The sequence below is a fragment of the Rhinoderma darwinii genome, chromosome 5, assembly GCF_050947455.1.
Source record: "Rhinoderma darwinii isolate aRhiDar2 chromosome 5, aRhiDar2.hap1, whole genome shotgun sequence".
NCBI lineage: Eukaryota > Metazoa > Chordata > Amphibia > Anura > Rhinodermatidae > Rhinoderma > Rhinoderma darwinii.
In genome coordinates, this window is record NC_134691.1 from 69,763,610 (window position 1) to 69,786,848 (window position 23,239).

The 23,239-nt window shown below is 46.2% G+C and overlaps 1 protein-coding gene across 1 annotated transcript in view; it reads left to right on the forward strand.

The window, feature by feature from the left end:
• C5H8orf89 (chromosome 5 C8orf89 homolog) overlaps positions 1-21,762 on the forward strand; it is a 42,242-nt gene extending 20,480 nt beyond the window's left edge. Inside the window, exons 4-6 of the mRNA XM_075828217.1 lie at positions 491-632; positions 3,522-3,568; positions 20,614-21,762. Of these exons, the coding sequence (XP_075684332.1) occupies positions 491-632; positions 3,522-3,568; positions 20,614-20,750 (326 nt within the window). The 3' untranslated portion in view covers positions 20,751-21,762. The remainder of the gene's footprint in view (positions 1-490; positions 633-3,521; positions 3,569-20,613) is intronic.
• The last annotated feature ends 1,477 nt before the right edge of the window (positions 21,763-23,239 follow it).

The following is a 23,239-nucleotide window of genomic DNA, read 5'->3' on the forward strand; positions in this document are numbered from 1 at the left end:
TTACAGCGCCAATCACATCATGTACAATATAGGCCACTTATAATGTGGTGACAGAGCCTCTTTAAACCAGTGCAACTAGAGTAGAGCTATGTCCTGGTATCAGAATCTTCGCTTTAAATTGACACAGAGATCAAAGCTCTGGCTGCAATATTCGGGGTGCAGTACTGAGTAAAAATTGGCCCGTGCGAATGAAGAAAAAGATTGATGATCATGTCACTGTTCGCTAAATTAAGATTCCCTGTAGTAGCGACATTTACACAAGCCATAGCTGCCTAGGGCACAGATCTTGCAAGAGCTGTCACGAGGCAAAAATGTTGATGGAAATGTCCTCGGCCGTGATTTTTTTGTGGTGACCAGCGGGCTTTGTGGTTTGTATGATGAATCGTGATTGTAAATTTTTTTTTTTTATTATTAAAAACACTTTGCACACATCACACTGATCTCTGTTGTGACTTGTACAATTGAAGACACTGTGTTCTGATCTTTTTAGAATCATTCTCTATAATCTATAAAGCAAATCCTAATCCGCCAACCTTCAATGGGGAAGTTCCAGGCATCAAAGTGAACCAATTCCCTCGTTTACAGCATTGCAGAGGTTATACCTTGTGTTCATCTACTCTATACAGAGACAGGTAAATCAATTATTAGGCTGTTAAATGAATAGAAACCATTAAAGGGTCATTTCCATTTTGGGCTTTTATTTATATTTTGCCCAGCTGTAATCTACAGTGAAATAGAAATTTATTGGTGTTCTCAAATCTACTGTCATCCTTTTATGTCTGAGTTTTCTCCCTTCCTTTAGCTTCTCCACGCTCCTTGTCTGAGGATGAGTTGTGGGCGGTGCGCTACCCCAGTATCACGTGTCACGCAAACTTATATACCGCTGTGAGTGATCTACAGCTTGTTCAAAGGCCTGCACTTTTATCTCTATATTTAGGCCTCATGCACACGACCGTATTTTTTCCCACCCGTAAATACTGGCGTAAATACGGGTCCGGTGTCACACGTATTCCACCCGTTTTGCACCAGTATTTACGAACCCGTGCCCGTAAATATGGGTCCGGTGTCACCCGTATTCCACCCGTATTTACGGGCACGTTTTTGGCGGCAAAATAGCGCTGCACTAATCGGCAGCCCCTTCTCTCTATCAGTGCAGGATAGAGAGAAGGGACAGCCTTTTCTGTAATAAAAGTTAAAGAAATTCATACTTACCCGGCCGTTGTCTTGGTGACGCGTCCCTCTCTTCACATCCAGCCCGACATCCCTGGATGACGCGGCAGTCCATGTGACCGCTGCAGCCTGTGATTGACCTGTGATTGGCTGCAGCGGTCACATGGCCTGAAACGTCATCCAGGATGTCGAGAGGGACGCGTCACCAAGGCAACGGGTGGGAGACCGGACTGGAGGAAGCAGGAAGTTGTCGGTAAGTATGAAAGTCTTTTATTTTTATTTTTTACAGGTTTATACTGATCGGTAGTCACTGTCCAGGGTGCTGAAAGAGTTACTGCCGATCAGTTAACTCTTTCAGCTCCCTGGACAGTGACTATTTACTGACGTCGCTTAGCAACGCTGCCGTAATGACGGGTGCACACATGTAGCCACCCGTCATTACGAGAGCTCCATAGACTTCTATGGACTGTCCGTGCCGTTATTACGGCCTGAAATAGGACAAGTTCTATCTTTTTCAACGGCACGGGCACCTTCCCGTTAGAAAACGGTAAGGCACCCGTCGCCAATAGAAGTCTATGAGCCCGTTATTACGGGTCGTGACTACATTATTTCGGAGCCTGGGGAAATCAGAGGATATTGTGGTACTATGGCGGGCCAGTCTAACCCTAATAACAGTCAGATTTTCTATATCATCACTTTGGCAGGAGTTTTTATCCAAAAGCAACAAAGGATCAGCATGATGAAATCCAACATGCCTGTTCCTTCTTTCTGTCAGGTTGCCCCCATACACATTGAGGCCCCATGCACACGACCGTAAAAAACCTCAGTTTTTGCGGACCGCAATTGCGGTCCGCAAAAACGGACCCATTCACTTTCATTGAACACGGACACCTTTCCGTAGCACTACGGAAGGGTGTCTGTGCCGCGGAAATGTTCCGGGAATTATGGAACATGTCCGTTCTTTCGCATTTTGCGGGCCGTGCTCCCATACTTTGTATGGGAGCATGGCCCGAAAATGCGGTTGTCAGTCGGCGGCCGGCCGTGCCCGCAATCGCGGGCCGTGATTGCGGGCACGGTCGTGTGCATGGGGCCTAAATTGTAGACTGCCTGGTTTGGCCAACTTTTATCTGAAGTGGCTACATGATGTAGTGCATAGGAATACATTGAGTCACACTACGGGACAATTCATTTGACTGTAATGCAATAATTTCTGTGATGCAGCTAGATGAGATTTCCTGCAATATGTAAAAATTAAAAAATGTTATAAAAAAAAAAAAATGAGTTCACACTACCATAATCTTCCATGTAGCTCTCTTTCGTCAGAGGAAGAGATGACTGACAGCTTGAATGGAAAGAATCGCTTGAGTTTGAATTAGGCTGGATTCACACGAGCATGTTCAGTCCGTAATGGACGGAACGTTTTTCGGCCGCAAGTCCCGGCCCAAATACACTGCAGGGAGCCGGGCTCCTAGCATCATAGTTATGTACGACGCTAGGAGTCCCTGCCTCTCCGTGGAACTACTGTCCCGTACTGAAAACATGATTACAGTACAGGACAGTTGTCCCGCAGCGAGGCAGGGACTCCTAGCGTCGTACATAACTATGATGCTAGGAGCCCGGCTCCCTGCACTGTGTTCGGTCCGGGACTTGCGGCCAAAATATTTTCCGTCCTTTACGGACTGAACATGCTTGTGTGAATCCAGCCTTACCATTGATTCCAATGGTAAGGGTATATTCACAGGCAGTAGCAAAATACGTCTGAAATTACGGAGCTGTTTTCGCCTGAAAACAGCTCCTGATTTTCAGAAGTTTTTTAACAACTCGCGTTTTTTGTGGTGTATTTTACGGACGTTATTGGAGCTGTTTTTCAATGGAGTCAATGAAAAACGGCTCCTAAAACATCCCAAGAATTGACATGCACTTTTTTTATGCGGGCATCTATTTACGCGCCGTATTTTGACAGCGACGCGTAAAATTACACCTCGTGGGAACAGAACATCGTAAAACCCATTGAAAGCAATGGCCAGATGTTTGTAGGCGTAATGGAGCCGTTTTTTCAGGCGTAATTCGAGGCGTAAAATGCCCGAATTACGTCTGAAAACAGTGCGTGTGAACATACCCGTATTCTTTTCTTTCAGTTGGATTCCGTTTGACTCTGTTGGCTAGGTTTCCTTTTTTTTTTTCCACAAAAGCAAAAGTGCTGCAGACGGCAAGGGAGTGGAATAAATATGTGAAAGTTTTGCGATGTAACTAGGTACAAACTGTGGCTGCGGGGAATAGCCTTATTATAAACTGTAGGTATATTTTATATGTGTGTTGAATGATTACTTTACTTAATGTGTCATTTTTAGATCTACAGCTGCCTGTAGTCAGCCACTGTCTCACCAGAAGCAGAAAAGTAAGTGTTACATATTTTAGAACTATATTGCCTAATATAATATCCCAGAATATGGGTGATCATGGGAAGCGTCACAAGGAAATATTTCTTCTGCTGTCCGCTCGGTGGAAGAGGGAAGACAGAAAATCTTTTAACCCCATCCAGCCACAGCCATTTTTTTTTAAAATCCGTCCAAAGTTTATTAACATAAACAAGAAACATTAACAGTCAGATGTGTCAACTGTATCCACATCATATACCACATTTCCAGTAGAGCATCATACAGAAAAACCCCAACATTCCCCCCCCCCCTCAACCCCTGCACAGTCCCCTATCAGTATCTCTATCATTCGCACTCCGTAAAAATTTAGTTCTACTAACCGGACCCAATGTTGCACCTCCGGTCTACTCTTGACGTTACTAGAAATGATCTCCTAGACTCATGTCCGTATTCTGCTCAGGTCAGAAGACACCACCCCAGGGGAGGCCAACCATCTTCCCCACTACTTAGCAAATTTCTTCACACTGCCCCTTTTCAAAAATATTTTATATTCCATCAAAATATTATGATTCAGCATTCCCAATTTCCCCCTGCACGGGAGGCTCCACATCCAACCAGTGTTTAGCGATGCACTTCCTAGTCTGATATAGAATTTTTGCAATTGCCAAGCATTCCAACCTGTCACCCCCAGTTTGCCCACAAACCCCAGCAATAACACCTTTGGATCTGCCGCCAATTCCAGACCATATACCTTTTTTAGCAATTCCAATATCTCCCCCCATAAGGTCCGTAAAGCCCCACATGTCCAGAACATATTATAGCTGTATGCTTTCTCCTCCGACCACCTAGGGCACTTATCATCCGAACTGAGCCCTATCGGTTTTAGCACCCATGGGGTTCGGTAAATTCGGTGTATCAAGAAAAGTTGCGACCTCCTCTGCGCCATACTGAGAGATAGATGGTAAGATGACGCCAAGATCTCCTCCCACTCTTCTTTGGTCAAAGAGCCTATATCCCGCTCCCATTTCACTCTCACCAGCTCCATAGGATCTCCCTTGTTTTGATAGCAAGCTCTTATAAGCCATTGAAATCAGCCCTTTAGGTGTCTGCCTTAGCCGTATATTCTAAGACCCCCATCGCACAAACAGCCAGATCCACCACATCTGCCTGCGCCCGCAGGGCATGACGTATATGCAGATATTGGTAGAACATACTGTGTTCCAGTTGGAATTTGTCTTTCAATTGTTGAAAGGACTTCAGTGTGGTATCATCATACAAGTGACTCAGTCGTACAACCCCTGCCATTTCCCATTTTTGCATGCCCTCCAATTGATACAATTCCCACAGAACCGGATTATGCCATATGGGAGTATATTTGGTACGCATCCCTATGCTCAATATTTGTTTACATTGCCACCATACTTTATGTATCAGGAGTGATGTCGGTTAAGTACTTGTGAGTCTCTTATACGTATGCGCTTCCAGCCCCTCCATCGGATTAATCCCTCCCCACATATACGACAATAAGTGTGCACTGGATCCCCAGTTCTTCGTCCTCCATCCTTTAAAATGTTGGCTCTGAGCAGCCAAGTAGTATATCCAAGGATTCGGCAAAGCTACACCCCCTTCATCTTTTGGCAATTGCAGTTTCTCCAATTTAATTCTAGGAACCCCCCTTTTCCAGACTAGATCCCGAAAGAGATTATGCAGTCGTCTAAACCAGTGCTTGGGTATCCATACCGGGGAATTATGGAGAATGTACAGTACCTGGGGCATAAGAATCATTTTAATTAAGTTGGTCCTCCCCAGAGCAGCCACAGACATTTTCAATTATTTAATTTTTGTTTTTTATTTCTGCAATCCATGAGTCATTAATTTTGTTTTTCCATCGGCATTTCCGTATAAGGGTAATTTTTTTTTTGCGGGGCGAGTTTGTTTTTAATAACACCATTTAATGTACTATATAATGTAATGAGAAACTTTTTAAAAATGTTTTGTGGGGTGTAATGAAAAAAAAGGCAATTCCAACATAATTTTTGGGGTTTCGTTTTTACGGCGTTTCTCCCTGCGTTAAAAAGTTTTGATTTAGAATGTAAATCTTTTTTCCCTTAGTTCTATCCGCAACACAACAATGTGGAAATTTTCCGCCGTGTGAACTAATAGCACAGGTGGAATTTTTGATGAAACCTAATGCTATAAAAGAACTCCTAAAGATCTTTTTTTTTTATTTAAGGAGGAAGCTTTAGGCTCTATTCACACTACAGGGTCCGAGTGTCGGCCGATAAAATCGGCCGTTTTTCCCGGCCGGTTTGCATCCATTCCGATCCCGATTTTGACCCGTTTTGCATCCGTTTTTTTCCTTGTCCGTTTTAAAATCGGATAAATTTAATTTGTAAATTTTTGCCACACACTGCCCTCTGTAGATACTGCCACACAGCTCCCTGTAGGTACTGCCACACAGCCCCCTGTAGGTACTGCCACGCAGCCCCCTGTAGGTTGTGCCACGCAGCCCCCTGTAGGTTGTGCCACGCAGCCCCCTGTAGGTTGTGCCACGCAGCCCCCTGTAGGTTGTGCCACGCAGCCCCCTGTAGGTTGTGCCACGCAGCCCCCTGTAGGTTGTGCCACGCAGCCCCCTGTAGGTTGTGCCACGCAGCCCCCTGTAGGTTGTGCCACGCAGCCCCCTGTAGGTTGTGCCACGCAGCCCCCTGTAGGTTGTGCCACGCAGCCCCCTGTAGGTTGTGCCACGCAGCCCCCGGTAGGTTGTGCCCCGCAGCCCCCGGTAGGTTGTGCCCCGCAGCCCCCGGTAGGTTGTGCCCCGCAGCCCCCGGTAGGTTGTGCCCCGCAGCCCCCGGTAGGTTGTGCCCCGCAGCCCCCGGTAGGTTGTGCCCCGCAGCCCCCGGTAGGTTGTGGCCCGCAGCCCCCGGTAGGTTGTGGCCCGCAGCCCCCGGTAGGTTGTGGCCCGCAGCCCCCGGTAGGTTGTGGCCCGCAGCCCCCGGTAGGTTGTGGCCCGCAGCCCCCGGTAGGTTGTGGCCCGCAGCCCCCGGTAGGTTGTGGCCCGCAGCCCCCGGTAGGTTGTGGCCCGCAGCCCCCGGTAGGTTGTGGCCCGCAGCCCCCGGTAGGTTGTGGCCCGCAGCCCCCGGTAGGTTGTGGCCCGCAGCCCCCGGTAGGTTGTGGCCCGCAGCCCCCGGTAGGTTGTGGCCCGCAGCCCCCGGTAGGTTGTGGCCCGCAGCCCCCGGTAGGTTGTGCCACGCAGCCCCCTGTAGGTTGTGCCACGCAGCCCCCTGTAGGTTGTGCCACGCAGCCCCCGGTAGGTTGTGGCCCGCAGCCCCCGGTAGGTTGTGGCCCGCAGCCCCCGGTAGGTTGTGGCCCGCAGCCCCCGGTAGGTTGTGGCCCGCAGCCCCCGGTAGGTTGTGCCACGCAGCCCCCGGTAGGTTGTGCCACGCAGCCCCCGGTAGGTTGTGCCACGCAGCCCCCTGTAGGTTGTGCCACGCAGCCCCCTGTAGGTTGTGCCACGCAGCCCCCTGTAGGTTGTGCCCCGCAGCCCCCGGTAGGTTGTGGCCCGCAGCCCCCGGTAGGTTGTGGCCCGCAGCCCCCGGTAGGTTGTGGCCCGCAGCCCCCGGTAGGTTGTGGCCCGCAGCCCCCGGTAGGTTGTGGCCCGCAGCCCCCGGTAGGTTGTGGCCCGCAGCCCCCGGTAGGTTGTGGCCCGCAGCCCCCGGTAGGTTGTGGCCCGCAGCCCCCGGTAGGTTGTGGCCCGCAGCCCCCGGTAGGTTGTGGCCCGCAGCCCCCGGTAGGTTGTGGCCCGCAGCCCCCGGTAGGTTGTGGCCCGCAGCCCCCGGTAGGTTGTGGCCCGCAGCCCCCGGTAGGTTGTGGCCCGCAGCCCCCGGTAGGTTGTGGCCCGCAGCCCCCGGTAGGTTGTGGCCCGCAGCCCCCGGTAGGTTGTGGCCCGCAGCCCCCGGTAGGTTGTGGCCCGCAGCCCCCGGTAGGTTGTGGCCCGCAGCCCCCGGTAGGTTGTGGCCCGCAGCCCCCGGTAGGTTGTGGCCCGCAGCCCCCGGTAGGTTGTGGCCCGCAGCCCCCGGTAGGTTGTGGCCCGCAGCCCCCGGTAGGTTGTGGCCCGCAGCCCCCGGTAGGTTGTGGCCCGCAGCCCCCGGTAGGTTGTGGCCCGCAGCCCCCGGTAGGTTGTGGCCCGCAGCCCCCGGTAGGTTGTGGCCCGCAGCCCCCGGTAGGTTGTGGCCCGCAGCCCCCGGTAGGTTGTGGCCCGCAGCCCCCGGTAGGTTGTGGCCCGCAGCCCCCGGTAGGTTGTGGCCCGCAGCCCCCGGTAGGTTGTGGCCCGCAGCCCCCGGTAGGTAGTGGCCCGCAGCCCCCAGTAGGTAGTTCTAAACAGCACCCCCATAGATTGATCTCCCCTACCTGTCTATAGATAGCGCCACTGTTCCAGGAGAAGTCCCTGACTTCAATGTCCATATATGGACAGTGAAGTCAGGGACTTCTCCTGTAGCGGAGACACCGGCCACAGGGTCGGGGATTCAGCTTCAGAAGGGCCTGACGTCACTGTGTACATATATGGACACAGTGAAGTCATGGACTTCTGCTGGAGCGGAATCCCCAATCCCCGACCACAGCGTTGCCGAAGCTGTGGCCGGGGATTGGGGATTCCGCTCGTACAGGGAGCAAAGAAATACCCTCCTCCTCCTCACATGCACTTTGCACTGTGAAGAGGAGAAGGAAAGAGAGCGAGCAACGGAGGACACAGCCGTCACTTGGAGCACAAGTGATTGCCGTGTATTACCCGGCCCCATAGAATTCTATTGGAGCCGGGCGGCCAGGAGAACGGCCGAAAATAGGGCATGTCCCATTTTTTGACGGCCAGGTTTCCTGGCCCGTCAAAAAAAATCGGTTGTGTGAATAGCCCCATTAGGGGTCTATTGTTCCTACTGCAGCCCGTATGATGCCCGTTTTTTGAACGGCTGTCACACGGCCGGGAAACCCTGTCGTGTGCATAAGGGCTTAGTGCTGCTGACGGGACTAAGGGAAAAGAATTCGCATTCTAAATTAAAACTTCCCTTATATCCTTTACAGTAGCACAATAATGGGAATATGGCAGGAAATCCCTCAGGGAAGGACACTTACGAATCTTAGCATTGACCGCTCAATAGCATTCTCCACTGAATATCTCTCCTGTAGCCTATAATGGCTAATAAAGATATTAGAGGTTGACCACGATGCTGCACTACATGACCATGGTTGCCAACAGTCCTGAATTTACAGAGACCCTCTTGGCAAATTATTGTCACGGAAAATGTCCCGGCAACTGCCATATTCAATTGTCCTCAGGATTCCGATACAGTTGAATACTATGACAGAGCAGGAAACTAAATGCTCCCTGCTCTGCCATTCACTCCTACCGGAGCAGAATCCTCAACCAGAGCGTTGCCAACACTCTTGCCGGGGATTCTGCTCATAGAGGTAGCCCCTGACGTCGTTGTTTATATATGGACAGTGGCTTCAGGGGCTCCTCCAGGAACAGAATCCCCGGCCAGAGAGTTGGCCACGCCCTGGCTGGGTATTCCGCTCCTAGAGGGAGCCCGTGACATCACTGTCCATACATGTACAGTGATGTCAGGGGCTCCTCCACGAAAGGAATCCCCAACCCGAGCGTCGGCAACGCTCTGGCTGGGGATCCTACACCTAAAGGGAGCTCCAATGGCGCTATTTACAAGGGGGTGTGTGTGCCACTATCTACAAGGAGGTGTGTGTGCCACTATCTACAAGGAGGTGTGTGTGCCACTATCTACAAGGAGGTGTGTGTGGCACTATCTACAAGGAGATGTATGTGTGGCACTATCTACAAGGGGGTGTGTGTGGCACTATTTACAAGGGTTTGAGTGTGTGGCACTATCTACGAGAAGGTTTGTGGGGCTTTGTGGCACCGTCTAGAGGGGGTGCTGTGGCACCGTCTACAGGGGGCGCTGTGTGTCACCGTCTACAGGGGGCGCGGTGTGTTACCGTCTACAGGGGGCGTTGTGTGTCACCGTCTACAGGGGGCGCTGTGTGTCACCGTCTACAGGGGGCGCTGTGTGTCACCGTCTACAGGGGGCGCTGTGTGTCACCGTCTACAGGGGGCGCTGTGTGTCACCGTCTACAGGGGGCGCTGTGTGTCACCGTCTACAGGGGGCGCTGTGTGTCACCGTCTACAGGGGGCGCTGTGTGTCACCGTCTACAGGGGGCGCTGTGTGTCACCGTCTACAGGGGGCGCTGTGTGGCGCACCATCTACAAGGGGCACTGAGCATGGCATTATCTACACTGGTTTTTTACGCTACCAGTAGTGGTCAGCACATATCACCTAGTCCTAGTGATAAAGTGAGACATCACCTGCCTTTAAAGAGGCTCTGTCACCACATTATAAGTGCCCTATCCTGTACATAATGTGATCGGCGCTGTAATGTAGATTACAGCAGTGTTTTTTATTTAGAAAAACAACGCCCACTTGGTCAAAAATTAAAACACGCCCAGTTGTTCATTGAGAAACTTATTAGCATAAATCTAATATTGGTCATAACTCTGTCAAAAATGATTGTTTTTCTAAATAAAAAAACACTGCTGTAATCTACATTACAGCGCCGATCACGTCATGTACAAGATAGGCCACTTATAATGTGGTGACAGAGCCTCTTTAAACAACCGGATAACCAGAGAGAGATACTAGCCACAATAGTAGTTGTCAGTCAAACTAGTGCAGAAATGTTTGTTCATTTATTTGTATGCAGAAATTCTGGGAATAAAGCCACATTAGCCACAGATAAGCCACGCCCCATAAGACACACCCTAAGTGTCCCTGAAAAAAAAAAAAATGTTGGCAACTATGCATAACTGCTCTATTGAGATAGATGATTGTTCGGAGAAACTTGTTGACACAGACCTACTGGAAACGCGCATGTGCGGTCCCTGCTTGTTGACATAGACCTAGTGGAAACAGACATTCATGGTCCCTGCTGTTCTATTGCTTGACAAGCGAGAGAACAGCAGTACCGCGCATGCTCGTTCCTAGTGACGTGTCGTATACCACGAAGAAACTTTTAATGGTTTGACCACATGATAGGTATATGGCTGGTAAACACAGCGTGCAAAGAGAGTGACATCACCAGTCATGTTCCCCATGGCAGCATCGGGAAACGGGGACAATTTTGATACAGTAGTTGCATTACAAATGTAATCACATTCCAAGGTTAAAAACACTGACACATAAAAGTTTTAACTCGGAAAATCCCTTTAAATTCCATAGACAGAAGGGCCAAGAGTGCTTTATCCTCTTTAAATGCCCGGTGCCCTCTAAAGGTGGAGGGCTGTTAATCCCCTGTGCGGTTTATTTGTTTGGTCCTCTGACCAGATTGCCTGGATGAGCTTAGGCATTTTCTCTTTATCAAAGAGATTTTGTTTCTCAACTCCTCTTGCTCTGAAGAGGAGGAGTGTAATTTATCAACTACTCTGACGGCGCTAAGCATTAAATCCACGCAAGATGAGATATAAAGAAGCTTTGAATTCTTTCTTCATCACCTGCATCAAAGAACGGACAAAATCTTTAAAGCAAATGACAACACCCCTTATTGAGGGAAGGCTGGCAGATCGGTCCTCTGGTAAACAATTTATACAATAGAGAAGTTCAATTTTATAGGAAAGAAGGGTGTTGAATTCTTTACATGCCAAATGGCGTCTTTTTCCAGCACTTGTTTTTAGGTGCAAAACCAAGGCTGGAAGAGAAACCAGGTAGAAAAAACTTACTTTGCAATAAGCAAAATAACCACAAGAGGGCACAAGGTGACCTTACTGTAGGTATAGAAGTCAATACACTTGACTCTAAGAGTAAGGCCTCATGCACACGACCGTGCGTTTGCGGCCGCAATTTATCCACATTTTTGCGGATAAATTGCGGACCTATTTTTTTCTATGGCCACATGCACATGGCCGAGATTTACATGGATCAGTGCGGGGGCTACGAATCCGGACCGCAAATAAAATCAGGACATGTCATTTTACGGTCCAGATTTGCGGATTCACCAATACTGGTGAATTGTTGTGTATCCGGTTTTTCGGTCTGATGGACTGGAGATTACTTTCAAAACCTCCGATTCTATATAACCAGTGTTGGAACAGACTGCATTACAACACCCTGTAGGGCAGGATTTGGACAGTTTTGCTCTTCAGGACAGAGCACATTCATATCATAATGGCAAGAACAAGGCAATTAACAAAAGAATACAGACAAACAATTATAACCTTTAGAAGTGGAGGTCTGTCCTACAGAGAAATTGCCAAGAAAGCCAAGGTGGCAGTCAGTACGGTGACCTCTACCATCAAAAGGCACTTGGATACTGGTGGAAACTCTGACAGGAAGAGGTCTGGCAGACCAAAGGCCACTACAAAATCAGATGACAAGGTTTTGATAGTCAACAGTTTGCTTGATCGGCACCTCACACACAAAATCTTCAAGCCCAGCTTAATGCAGCAAAAAAATAAACAAGTTTCCATGTCATCTGTGAAGAGAAGACTTCTATCTGCCGATTTGACAGGTCGAGTATCAGTAAGAAAGCCACTGCTAAGATTGCAAAATAAAAAAAAGACTTGCCTGGGCCAAGCAGCACCTCCAGTTGGCTACTGAAGAGTCTTATGGACTGATGAATCAAAATTTGACATCTTTGATACGTCACGCAGGGTTTTGGTTGAGTACGTGAAAGCATGCTTCCTCAGCGTGCGACACCAGCTGTCAAACATGGAGGAGGAAACGTGATGGTCTGGGGCACTTTTGCTGTATCCAGAGTTGGCAACTTGCACAGGGTTACTGGCATATTGGCCAAAAACTGCTACAGCAACATGTTGATGCACCATGCAATAACCTCTGGTGTACGCCTACTTGGTCAAGGGTTCATATTTCAGCAAAACAATAATCCAAAACGTACTACTAGGTTATGTCAGAACTACCTAAGAAGACAAGAAGTAGCCGACAGGCCTCAAAGAATGGAATGGCCTGCACAGTCTCCAGACTTAAACCCCATTGAGCTTGTTTGGGATGAACTGGACAGAAGGGTGAAAGAAAAGCAACCTATGAGTGCAGCACGTTTGTGGGAACTTTTTCAACAATGTTGGGAAGAAATTTCTGAACGATATCTGAATGCAATTGTAGAAAGAATGCCTCGATTGTGTAAAGCGGTTATATCAGCTAGAGGCGGCTACTTTGAAGAGTCATTAATCTAGATTTAATTTGTTGAAACAAAGTTAATCCATTATTTTTATTCATCATAACTTGTTTATTTCTTCTATGCTTTTATTTCAAAGTACATCTGAGAAATTAAACTTTGTAAATATCAATGAAAACTGGAAAAATTGAGGTGTTCTGAAACTTTTGACCGGTAGTGTATGCCACAACTAAGATGGCCGACATAATAAACCTGTGCATGCCCTGAGATATGACGCATGCGCAGAACAGCGATCGAGCGGGCAGCAGAATGATACGCTACCTAGAACACAGGAGATACACCAAAGCTCCTGTAGGTAAGAAACAAAAGATTTAAACAACGTTGTTTAGCAGATTGGAATCTGGAAGCCTGTTAGAGAACTCCCGAACAAGTTATATAACCACAAAGATAATCGATACAGCCTGTAGAGGCCAAAAAAATGTAGATCCAGACTTTATCCAAAAAACTAGAAAGAAATCTGTTCTACGAACTGCAGACCTTCTGTCCTACCAATGACAAAAAAACAACAACAACACGGGGGGGGGGGTAGGGGGCTGTGGAGTTCTTATCTAGTGTCAAGTTTTATTAAAACATTCCACCTGTCATATCAATTCGGAGGAAAGGAGGGACATAATAACGTTATTCTGCGGGTCCATACGAATATGGCGATAACACATTTATGTAGTTGTTTTAAGTTTTACTGCTAGCTACTTACAAAATAAAAACAATTTGTTAAAAATACATTTGTTCTGTGTTCTATTCGAAGAGTCATAACTTTCTTTTTTTCCGTCGAGCTGTGTGAGGGCTTGTTTTTTGCAGGACAAGCTTTAGGGCATGACCACACGTGGCGGATTTCCTCCGCAACTGTCCGCATCAATGCCGCACAGAATCTGCGTTGCAGATTCTGCTGCGGATCTGCACAAAATGTGCAGTAAATTGATGCGGACTAGCTTCTGCGGACTGCGGGAAAAGTGCTTCCCTTCTCCCTATCAGTGCAGGATAGAGAGAAGGGACAGCACTTTCCCTAGTGAAAGTAAACGAATTTCATACTTACCGGCCGTTGTCTTGGTGACGCGTCCCTCTTTCGGCATCCAGCCCGACCTCCCTGGATGACGCGGCAGTCCATGTGACCGCTGCAGCCTGTTATTGGCCTGTGATTGGCTGCAGCCGTCACTTAGACTGAAACGTCATCCTGGGAAGCCGGACTGGAGACAGAAGCAGGGAGTTCTCGGTAAGTATGAACTTATATTTTTTTTACAGGTTGCTGTATATTGTGATCGGTAGTCACTGTCCAGGGTGCAGAAACAGTTACTGCCGATCGCTTAAGGCGGGATTCACACGACCGGGTCGCGTCCGAGCCCGAGTGCCGGCCGGTAGAATCGGCCATTCTGCCCGGCCGGTTTGCATAAAGTTATGCATCCGTGCCGGGCCGGGCAGATCCGGACAGTGACATCATCGGCAACTCCTGAAGGGGAATCCCCATGTGTTCGGGGATTCCGCTTCTGGAGTTTCCCCTGATGTCACTGCCCAGATATGGACAGAGACATCAAGCGCTCTGTCCAGGAGCGGAATCCCCGAACACACGGGGATTCCGCTCCTTCAAGGAGCTAAGTGCGGCTAGCACATAGCAGAGCGGGGAGATACCTCCCCGCTCTGCTATAGTGGCGTCGCTACAGTAGTAGCAGCCGCTGCAGCTGCTAGCGGCGCCATCAAAGGTGTCGCCGGGCCAGGGCGCTTTTAACAAGCAGGAGAAGGGAGCCAGCGCAGCGCTCCCTCCACCTGCTGTACACCCCGGCCCTGCCACACCGTGTACAGCGATGCCATTCGTCAGAATGGCATCAACTCCTCCTCCTCACATGCACTCTGCGCTGTGAGGAGGAGGAGATAGAACGCAAGAGCCGGAAAACCCGGCCGTCACTCGGGACACATCCCGGTGATGGCCGGGTATTACCCGGCCCCATAGACTTCTATGGGAGCCGGGCGGCCGGGTACCCGGGCGAAAATAGAGCATGTCCTATTTTTTGACGGGCGGTTTTCCCGGCCGTCAAAAAATCGGCCGTGTGAATAGCCCCATTAGGAGTCTATTATTCCTAATGCAGCCGGGTGCCGGCCGATTTATGAACGGCCGGCACCCGGCCGGGAAACCCTGCCGTGTGAATGAGGCCTAACTCTTTCAGCACCCTGGACAGTGACTATTTACTGACGTCTCCTAGCAACGCTCCCGTCATTACGGGAGCCCCATTGACTTCCTCAGTCTGGCTGTAGACCTAGAAATACATAGGTCCAGCCAGAATGAAGAAATGTCAAGTTAAAAAAGCAAGACGGATCCGCAGCACACATAACATGTGCATGACAGCTGCGGACTTCATTGCGGAAATTAGAATCTCCATTGAAGTCAATGGAGAAATTCCGCCATGAGTCCGCCACTGCTCCGCAACAGACAGAGCATGCTGCGGACACCAAATTCCGCTCCGCAGCCTATGCTCCGCAGCGGAATTTTACGCCTCGTCTAAACGAACACTGCTAAATTAAAGTGTAAGTCAATGGACAAACGGCTCCGCTGCGGATTAACGCTGCGGAGTGTCCGCAGCGGAATTTAAGTGAAATTCCGCCACGTGTGAACCCAGCCTAAGTCTTATTTGGTACCATTTTAGGATACATACAACTTTTTTTTATCCCTTTTGTATTTCAATTTTGAAGACAAGTTGACCAAAAATAGCAATTCTGGTGTTTGTTTTGTCTTTCGACAGTGTTCACATGTTCACCTTTTATAGAAGAATATTTACGATTTTTTGCAGATGCAGAGATACAAATGATGTTAATATTTTTTATAGTTCACATAAGGGAAAAATGTTTTGTTTTTTTTAACTTGTAATAATTTTTTGTACATTTGTTAAAACTTTATTTTTTATTTTTTTTTAGTCTCACTAAGGGACTAGAACAAGTGCTCATTAGATCGATGGTACAATACACTGCAATACTGATTTATTGCAGTGTATTGTGTGTTTTACCGGCTCCTATTAAGCCCAGCCTCCGGAAGACAAAGATGGCAGACCTGATCATGTCACAATGCTGCCAATGAGGTTACAGCTTAGATGCTACAGTTGCTATTTCTGATCCCGACCGTTCGAGCAGGGTGTCAGCTGTAGTACACAGCTGACAACCACAACGTATGAAGCTGGCTCAGCCCATGAGCCCACTCCATACTTCCCCCTCCGACTATGTTGGGAAGGGGTTAAAAGTGGCCATACATGGACATGACTATACATTGTGTGATGCAAAGATTGTGCCAAGAGCAAGTTTGTGTCTGGTCAATGATCAAACTCTATTAGAATCACTTCATGTCAGAAAGAGATTTTCCTGTTCTTGTTGAAATTATGCAATCCTATTTTACAAAGAGAAGGACATATATATATATATATATATTAGACAAGAAAGTTAATTAAAATCACCCTAGGGCAGAATGGGAGGAGTGCTAGATCACACATGGATGCAGTCACTACCCCCCACATACAGTGGATATAAAAAGTCTACACACCCCTGTTAGAATGCCAGGTTTTTGTCATGTTACAAAATCAGTCCAAGATGAATCATTTCAGAACTTTTTCCACCTTTAATGTCACCTGCAGTATAATCTGTAGAATTTTATTAAAAAAACAAACTGAAATATTTTAGGGTGGAAAAATAAAAATAAAGAACAAAAATAATGTGGTTGCATAAATATGCACACCCTTAAACTAATACTTTGTTGAATTACCCTTTGACTTTATGACAGCATTTAGTCTTTTTGGGTAGAAGTCTATTAGCATGGCATATCTTGACTTGGCAATTGTTGCCCACTCTTCCTTGCAAAAGCTCTCCAAATCTGTCAGATTGCTAGGGCATCTCTTGTGTACAGCCCTCTTCAGGTCACCTCACAGATTTTCAATGGGATTAAGTTCTTGGCTCTGGCTGGGCCATCCAAAAACTTTGATCTTCTCCTGGTGAAGCCATTCTTTTGTTGATTTGGAGGTATGCTTTGGGTCGTTGTCGTGCTGAAAGGTGAAATTCTTCATCTTCAGATTTTTAGCAGAGGCCTGCAAGTTTTGTGCCGATATTGCCTGATATTTGGAACTGTTCATAATTCCCTCCACCTTGACTAAAGCCCTAGTTTCAGCTGCAAAAAAACAGCCCCGAAGCATAATGCTGCCTCCACCATGCTTCACTGTGGGTATGGTGTTCTTTTTGTGATGTGCAGTGTTGGCTTTACATACCTTTTGGCATTATGGCCAAAAACTTCAACCTTGGTCTAATCAGACCGTAACATGTTTTCCCACATGCTTTTGGCAGACTTGACGTAGATATTTGCAAACCATAGCCGGACTTGGATGTTTTTCTTTGTTAGAAAAGGCTTCCATCTTGCCACTCTACCCCACAGCCCAGACATATAAAGAAAACTGGAGATTGTTGTCACATGCACTACGCAACCAGTACCTGCCAGAAAGTCCTGCAGCTCCTTTAATGTTACAGTAGGCCTCTTGGAAGCCTCCCAGACCAATTTGCATCTTGTCTTTTCATGAAGTTTTTTCAGTGACGTCCAGTTCTTGGTAATATCACTGTTGTACCAAATGTAATCCACTTCTTGACGACCATCTTCACTGTATTCCATGGTATATCTAATGCCTTGGAAATTGTTTGGTACCCTTCCCCTGACTGATGCCTTTCAACAATTCGATCCCTTTGATGTGTTGTAAGCTCTTTACGGACCATGGCTTTTGCTGTCACTTGCAGCAAAGTAAATGTCAGGAAAACACTAATAGAACAGCTGAACTTTATATGGGGTTACTCAGAATCACTTTAAATAATGGCAGCTGTGTACTGACTACTATTTAACATGAGTTTTAAATGTGATTGGCTAATTCTGAACACAATCACATCCCCAATAATAAGAGGGGTTCACACTTATGCAACCACATTATTGTAGTTTTTTTATTTTTCCCCGCTAAATGATTTCAGACTGTTTTTCAGTGGAATTGCACAGATTATCGGTCACATTAAAGGTGGAAAAAGTTCTGAAATGATTCGCTGCATATACAATACACAAGAACGTTTGGTCAGTACATTCCAGCAAAATGAAAAAAACAGAAACGTGTATACAGGTTCAAGTACGCCTGTGCCTGCAAACAATATAAAAGAAAATGGCGACAGCACTCTGCAAACACCAATGCCAATGAAAACACTATATATAAAGTATATACAAGTCGACCTCACTTATGTGGGCCCCTACACTGAATATACACCTCTGTTCTGAGTCTCAGCCTGCAGAATATACTTGGGGAAGGTAGGAACTAGCTTTAAACAAATTAAAATCACCCTAGGGCAGAGCGGGAGGAGTGCAAGATCAAATATGGAGGCAGTCACTACCCCCACATATATACAACACACAAAGTTTGGTCAGCACATTCCAGTGAAATGAAAAAATTATATACACTACTACAGTGCATACGGAAAGTCTTCAGACCCTTTCACTTTTTTCACATTTTGTTATGTTGAGGCCTTGTGCTAAAATAAAAAAAATTCAAGTGAAAACAGAATTTTTTACATTTTTGCAAATTTATTAAAAATGAAAAACTCAAGTTTTGCATGGACATAAGTATTCAGACCCTTTGCTATGACACTTGAAATTTAGCTCTGGGGGCCTCCCATTTCTTTATATCATCTTTGAAATGTTTCTACCCCTTGATTAGAGTACACGTGTGGTAAATTCATTTGATTGGACATGATTTGCAAAGACACACCCCTGTCTATATAAGGTCTCAGACCTGACAATGCATATCAGAGCAAAAACCAAGTCATGAGGAGGAAAGAACTGCCTGTAGAGCTCAGAGACAGGATTGTGTGGAGGCACAGATCTAGAGAAGGGAACAAAACAAAAAAAAATTCTGCTGCACTAAAAGTTCCCAAGAGCACAGTGGCCTCCATAATTCTTAAATGGAAGAAGTTTGAAACAACCAAAACTCTTCAAAGAGCTGGCCGCCCCACCAATCTAAGTAATCGGGGGAGAAGGGCCTTGGTAAGAGAGGCAACCAAGAACCCAATGGTCACTCGGGCACAGCTCCAAATATCCTGTGCGCAGATGGGATAAACTTCCAGGTCAATCATCACTGCCGCACTCCACCAATCTGGGCTTTGTGGCAGAGTGACCAGAAAAAAGCCTCTCCTCAGTAATAGACACATGAAAGCCTGCCTGGTGTTTGCAAAAAAGCACCTATTGCACTCTTAGGGGGAGTTCACTCTGAGTTTTTTCACGCGGAAACCACGCCGCAAAATGTGCTAAAAAACGGCCGAAAATGCCTCCCATTGATTTCAATGGGAGACGGAGGGAAAAACCGCCTTGCGGTAAAAAGAAGGGACATGCCCTATCTTTGGGCGTTTACGCCTCTGACCTCCCATTGACATCAATGGGAGGCAGAGAAAGCGTATTTTGCGCCGTTTTATGCCAGCGGCGCTCAATGGCCGCAGGTGAAAAACGCAGCGAAAATCGGCGTGCATGCAGAGAAAAATCTACCTCAAAATTCCAAACTCAATTTTGAGGCAGATTTTCCTCCTGCAAAAAAACTCTGTTTGAACCCAGCCTTAGGCACCGATTGTAGCTCCGATTCCTGCCATTATCTCCTTAGATGCAGCATTTGGAAGCGATCGCTGCATCTTAGTGGTTTGCAGCATATTGGCAGCCTGCCATGCCATCGCAGGGCTGCCTACAGCTGCTATGGCAACAGGAGGCCTAACAATGGCCTCCAGCCCTGCCATTACGGAAGCTGATTAGGACCCGCCCGGAGGCAGAGCCTAATCACGTTGCTGTCCATGAACGACTGACAGATCTAATACATTGCACTACATAGGTAGTGAATGTATTAAAAAATAAATCAGACAGTTGGACCTTCAAGTCCCCTAGTGAGACTACAAAAAACTGTGAAAAGAAAAGTTGCAAAAAAGTCAATTTAATAAAATAAAACACAATCACCCTTTTTCACTTATCAAGTCCTTTATTATTGAAAAAAAGAAATAAACCATACATATTTGATATCGCCACATCCGTAAAAGCCTGATCTATAAAAATATTATGTTTTTTATCCCGCCCAGTAAATGCAGTAAAAAACAACCTTAAAAAACAATGCCAGAATTTCTGTTTTTTGGTGACTTTGCCTTCCAAAAATTGGAATAAAAAGTGATCAAAAAGTCGCATGTATCCGAATGCAAGCGATGCAATGACGTCATTGCGCCACTAGCGTCTTTGAAAGGCGCAGATTGGTAGGGAAGAATGACTTGCCCCGTCAATTCGCTCCTGTCAACAACGGAAGCGGAGCGATGACATCATCAAGCCTCTAGCGTCATTGAAAGGCTCTGATTGGCGTGGGAAGTCATTCTGCCCTGCCAATCAGCGTCATTCTAAAGCGCTGAATGGTCGGGCACAGAATGTACCAGAGCCATTCAGCGCTTATGCATGTAATTGTATCTGCGTCCTATAGACGCAGGTACAATTAGTGCAGGAGATTGTGCCGGCGGCTGGTTTCAGTGCTGCCCTTCCCCCCCCCCCCCCTCGGAGGGGCAGCAGGCAGCCGTCTGAGGCGAGAAGCTCCTCTCTCTGGTGATTCTTTCTATTGTACAATTCAAGTCAGATATGAAAATTCAGATGAATATTAACATAAGGGGGCAGAATCACAGTACTTTGTAGTAGTTATAGAGTGCAGATGTTATATTATAGGGGTTTTCCAGACCCATAAAAATGTTCATAACTTTTATAGCTCGGTTTACTGCACAGAATTTTTTTTCTCATTCTTATAAATTTTGTACTTAGCCTCTTCAGGTTACTCAGATCCGCTCAATGGAGCTTCCATAGAATATATTCAGAGACTTTCAGCAATTGCCACCTTTGAAAATGAAACAATTCGTCAAGAAAATACGAGAAAACTAAAAACAAAAAAAGAACAATAAATTAGAAAGGATAAAGAAACAGGTATTATTTTCACGTGTGTGATTTTTTTTGATTATTATTTGTAATCGGACTCAGAGCATACTACACATACAGAGGGTACATACATGGTTTCAAGTTCCCTTTTTTAAAACCACAAACATTTTTCATAACAATTATTCGAAGATAATTAAGAATATAATGGACAATTATATTTTTTAAAACAATAACCTGTCATATTTTTTAACCTATGGATGCTGAATTCAGAAGAGCCCAGATTGTTGTAATCTAAATCTTCATTGCCTTTTTTTAAATCTAAAAAATATAAACCTGTTCATGAGAAATGAGCCTATAATATTATTGATAGACCTTTAACAGTATAGTACAGGTAAAGCAAAAAATCCAGCTAGTGGGTTCTTACAGTTTGGTTTCTCTGTATTTATGTTACTCTATCTAAAGACTCACTGCATTTTCATGAACTATCAAAAAATATCCAAGTCTATCCAAAAACAGTAATACTGTTGTTTTTTTTCTTCTAGTAACTGTACTACAGTGTAGTTGCAGTTGTAAACTTGGCCAGCAGATGGCGCTCAAGTCTCACAATGGCTTCACCTTTGTGTTGGAGGCTGTGGTCAATAGGGTGGGTCAGGCGCGGTTGGTATCTGTCATATGATGGATCCAGAAGAACATTGTGGCTTCTGTTATAAATGGAAGCCATGACACAGATGTGAACATAGCCTTAGATATAATTTGAGTTTATTACAGATGAAAATGCTAGAGTAAGTGGAGTTAAAGAGGCTCTGTCACCGCATTATAAATGCCCTATCTTGTACATAATATGATCGGCGATGTAAATACGCTTGCCTTGCTGTAAATCTCACAAACGCTACAGAAGTGTCAGGATTCTGAATAGACATCACGTCCTGGCTGGTAGTGATCTCTATTCATTGTCCGGACACTTCAGTAACGTTAATGTGTGTGTATGTGGCTGCACATAGTGATCTAGCTAGATCACTATGTGCTGTGTAAATGAATGGAGAGAAGTGTATGACGCTGATTGGTCACTGATTGGTCAGCGTCATCCACTTCTCTCCACAACGCCCACTTGGTCAAAAAGTAAAACACGCCCAGTTGTCCATTAAGAAACTCATTAGCATAAAGCTAAAATAGGCCATAACTCCGTCAAAAATGATAATTTTTCTAAATAAAAAAACACTGTTGTAATCTACATTACAGCGCCGATCACATCATGTACAAGATAGGGAACTTGTAATGTGGTGACAGAGCCTCTTTAAATATATTCTATGCACTAGAGAGACAACATGACATTTTTGTGACACAAATAACTATTTTGTAGCCCTTACGTCTATTCTGTGACATACAATGTGATTTTGTGACAGTTGGGTTTATTCTTATTACTCTTATGTATTTTGTATTTATAAAATGTAATTTGTTTTTACTACAGAACTGTTTTGTTTACACACATTAGCCTGTACTGCTCTCAAAAACAGCATCACATTACCTTATGTACCTCCTGATTTGAGTGTAATACAAAGCAACCATCACAAAAATGTAGACAAAATACTAGGGGTAGGGCATGTGGTGGTTTAAAAACATCTGACAGCTGTGGTAAAATCCTGCAGTAGCCATATAATGGCATATGTGAATATACCTTAGAGCTGGAAGTTATTTAGTACCCAGTCTAAAAGTTGGATATATAGATATACCCATGTTCCGAGCACTGAGACCGCCACCGATCGGTAAAATGTAGTGGCATAAGTGCTCGGCTGAACGCTGTGCCGCTTTTTTTTTTCTGCTCTGCTTTGCTCGGAAAGCCGAATGAGCAGTGTACGGGCTCAAAGACTTTCTATTGAGCCCATACACCACTTGCTCGGCTTTCCGAGAAAAGCCGAGCAGAAACAAAGCAGCACAGCACTCAGCACAGCGCTTCTGCTACTTCGCTTTAACAATCGGTGGGGGTCCCAGTGCTCGGACCCCACTGATCAAAACTTTTCACATGTCACTATGACTAGTCAAAAGTTTTTTTTAAAGTTTAGTTACCGTTTTAAGATTTACTTTTTTGCAATCAGAAACTCGTCTGGAAAGGGGGATACACATGAATCTTTGACAAAAGTAAAGTAAATGCTATGATTGTAGTGTTTATCCACCAATACCGAAGAAAAAAATTGAAGCATGAATAATAAATGTTTTGTCAAATAGAGCAAATTTCAATCCGTTGGAATTAACTGTTTAACCAGGAGGCAGAATCGAAGGAATTTTGCAATATCTACTTTAAAATTCCCTCACGGAGGGCATTTTCATCGCTGGCGTTGACTTTAATTTTACATTAAACCCTGCTGTTGATTCTTCCTCTGGCCAACACCCTATAACAGTCTGTGTCTCCATCCTCCAGGACACCCTTATATCCTGACGACCCCCAACCTTATTCAACAACTCTGAGGTCACGCTTTTTCCCCCGTTTCTAGTACCCTCCTCCTCCCTCTCCCTTTTT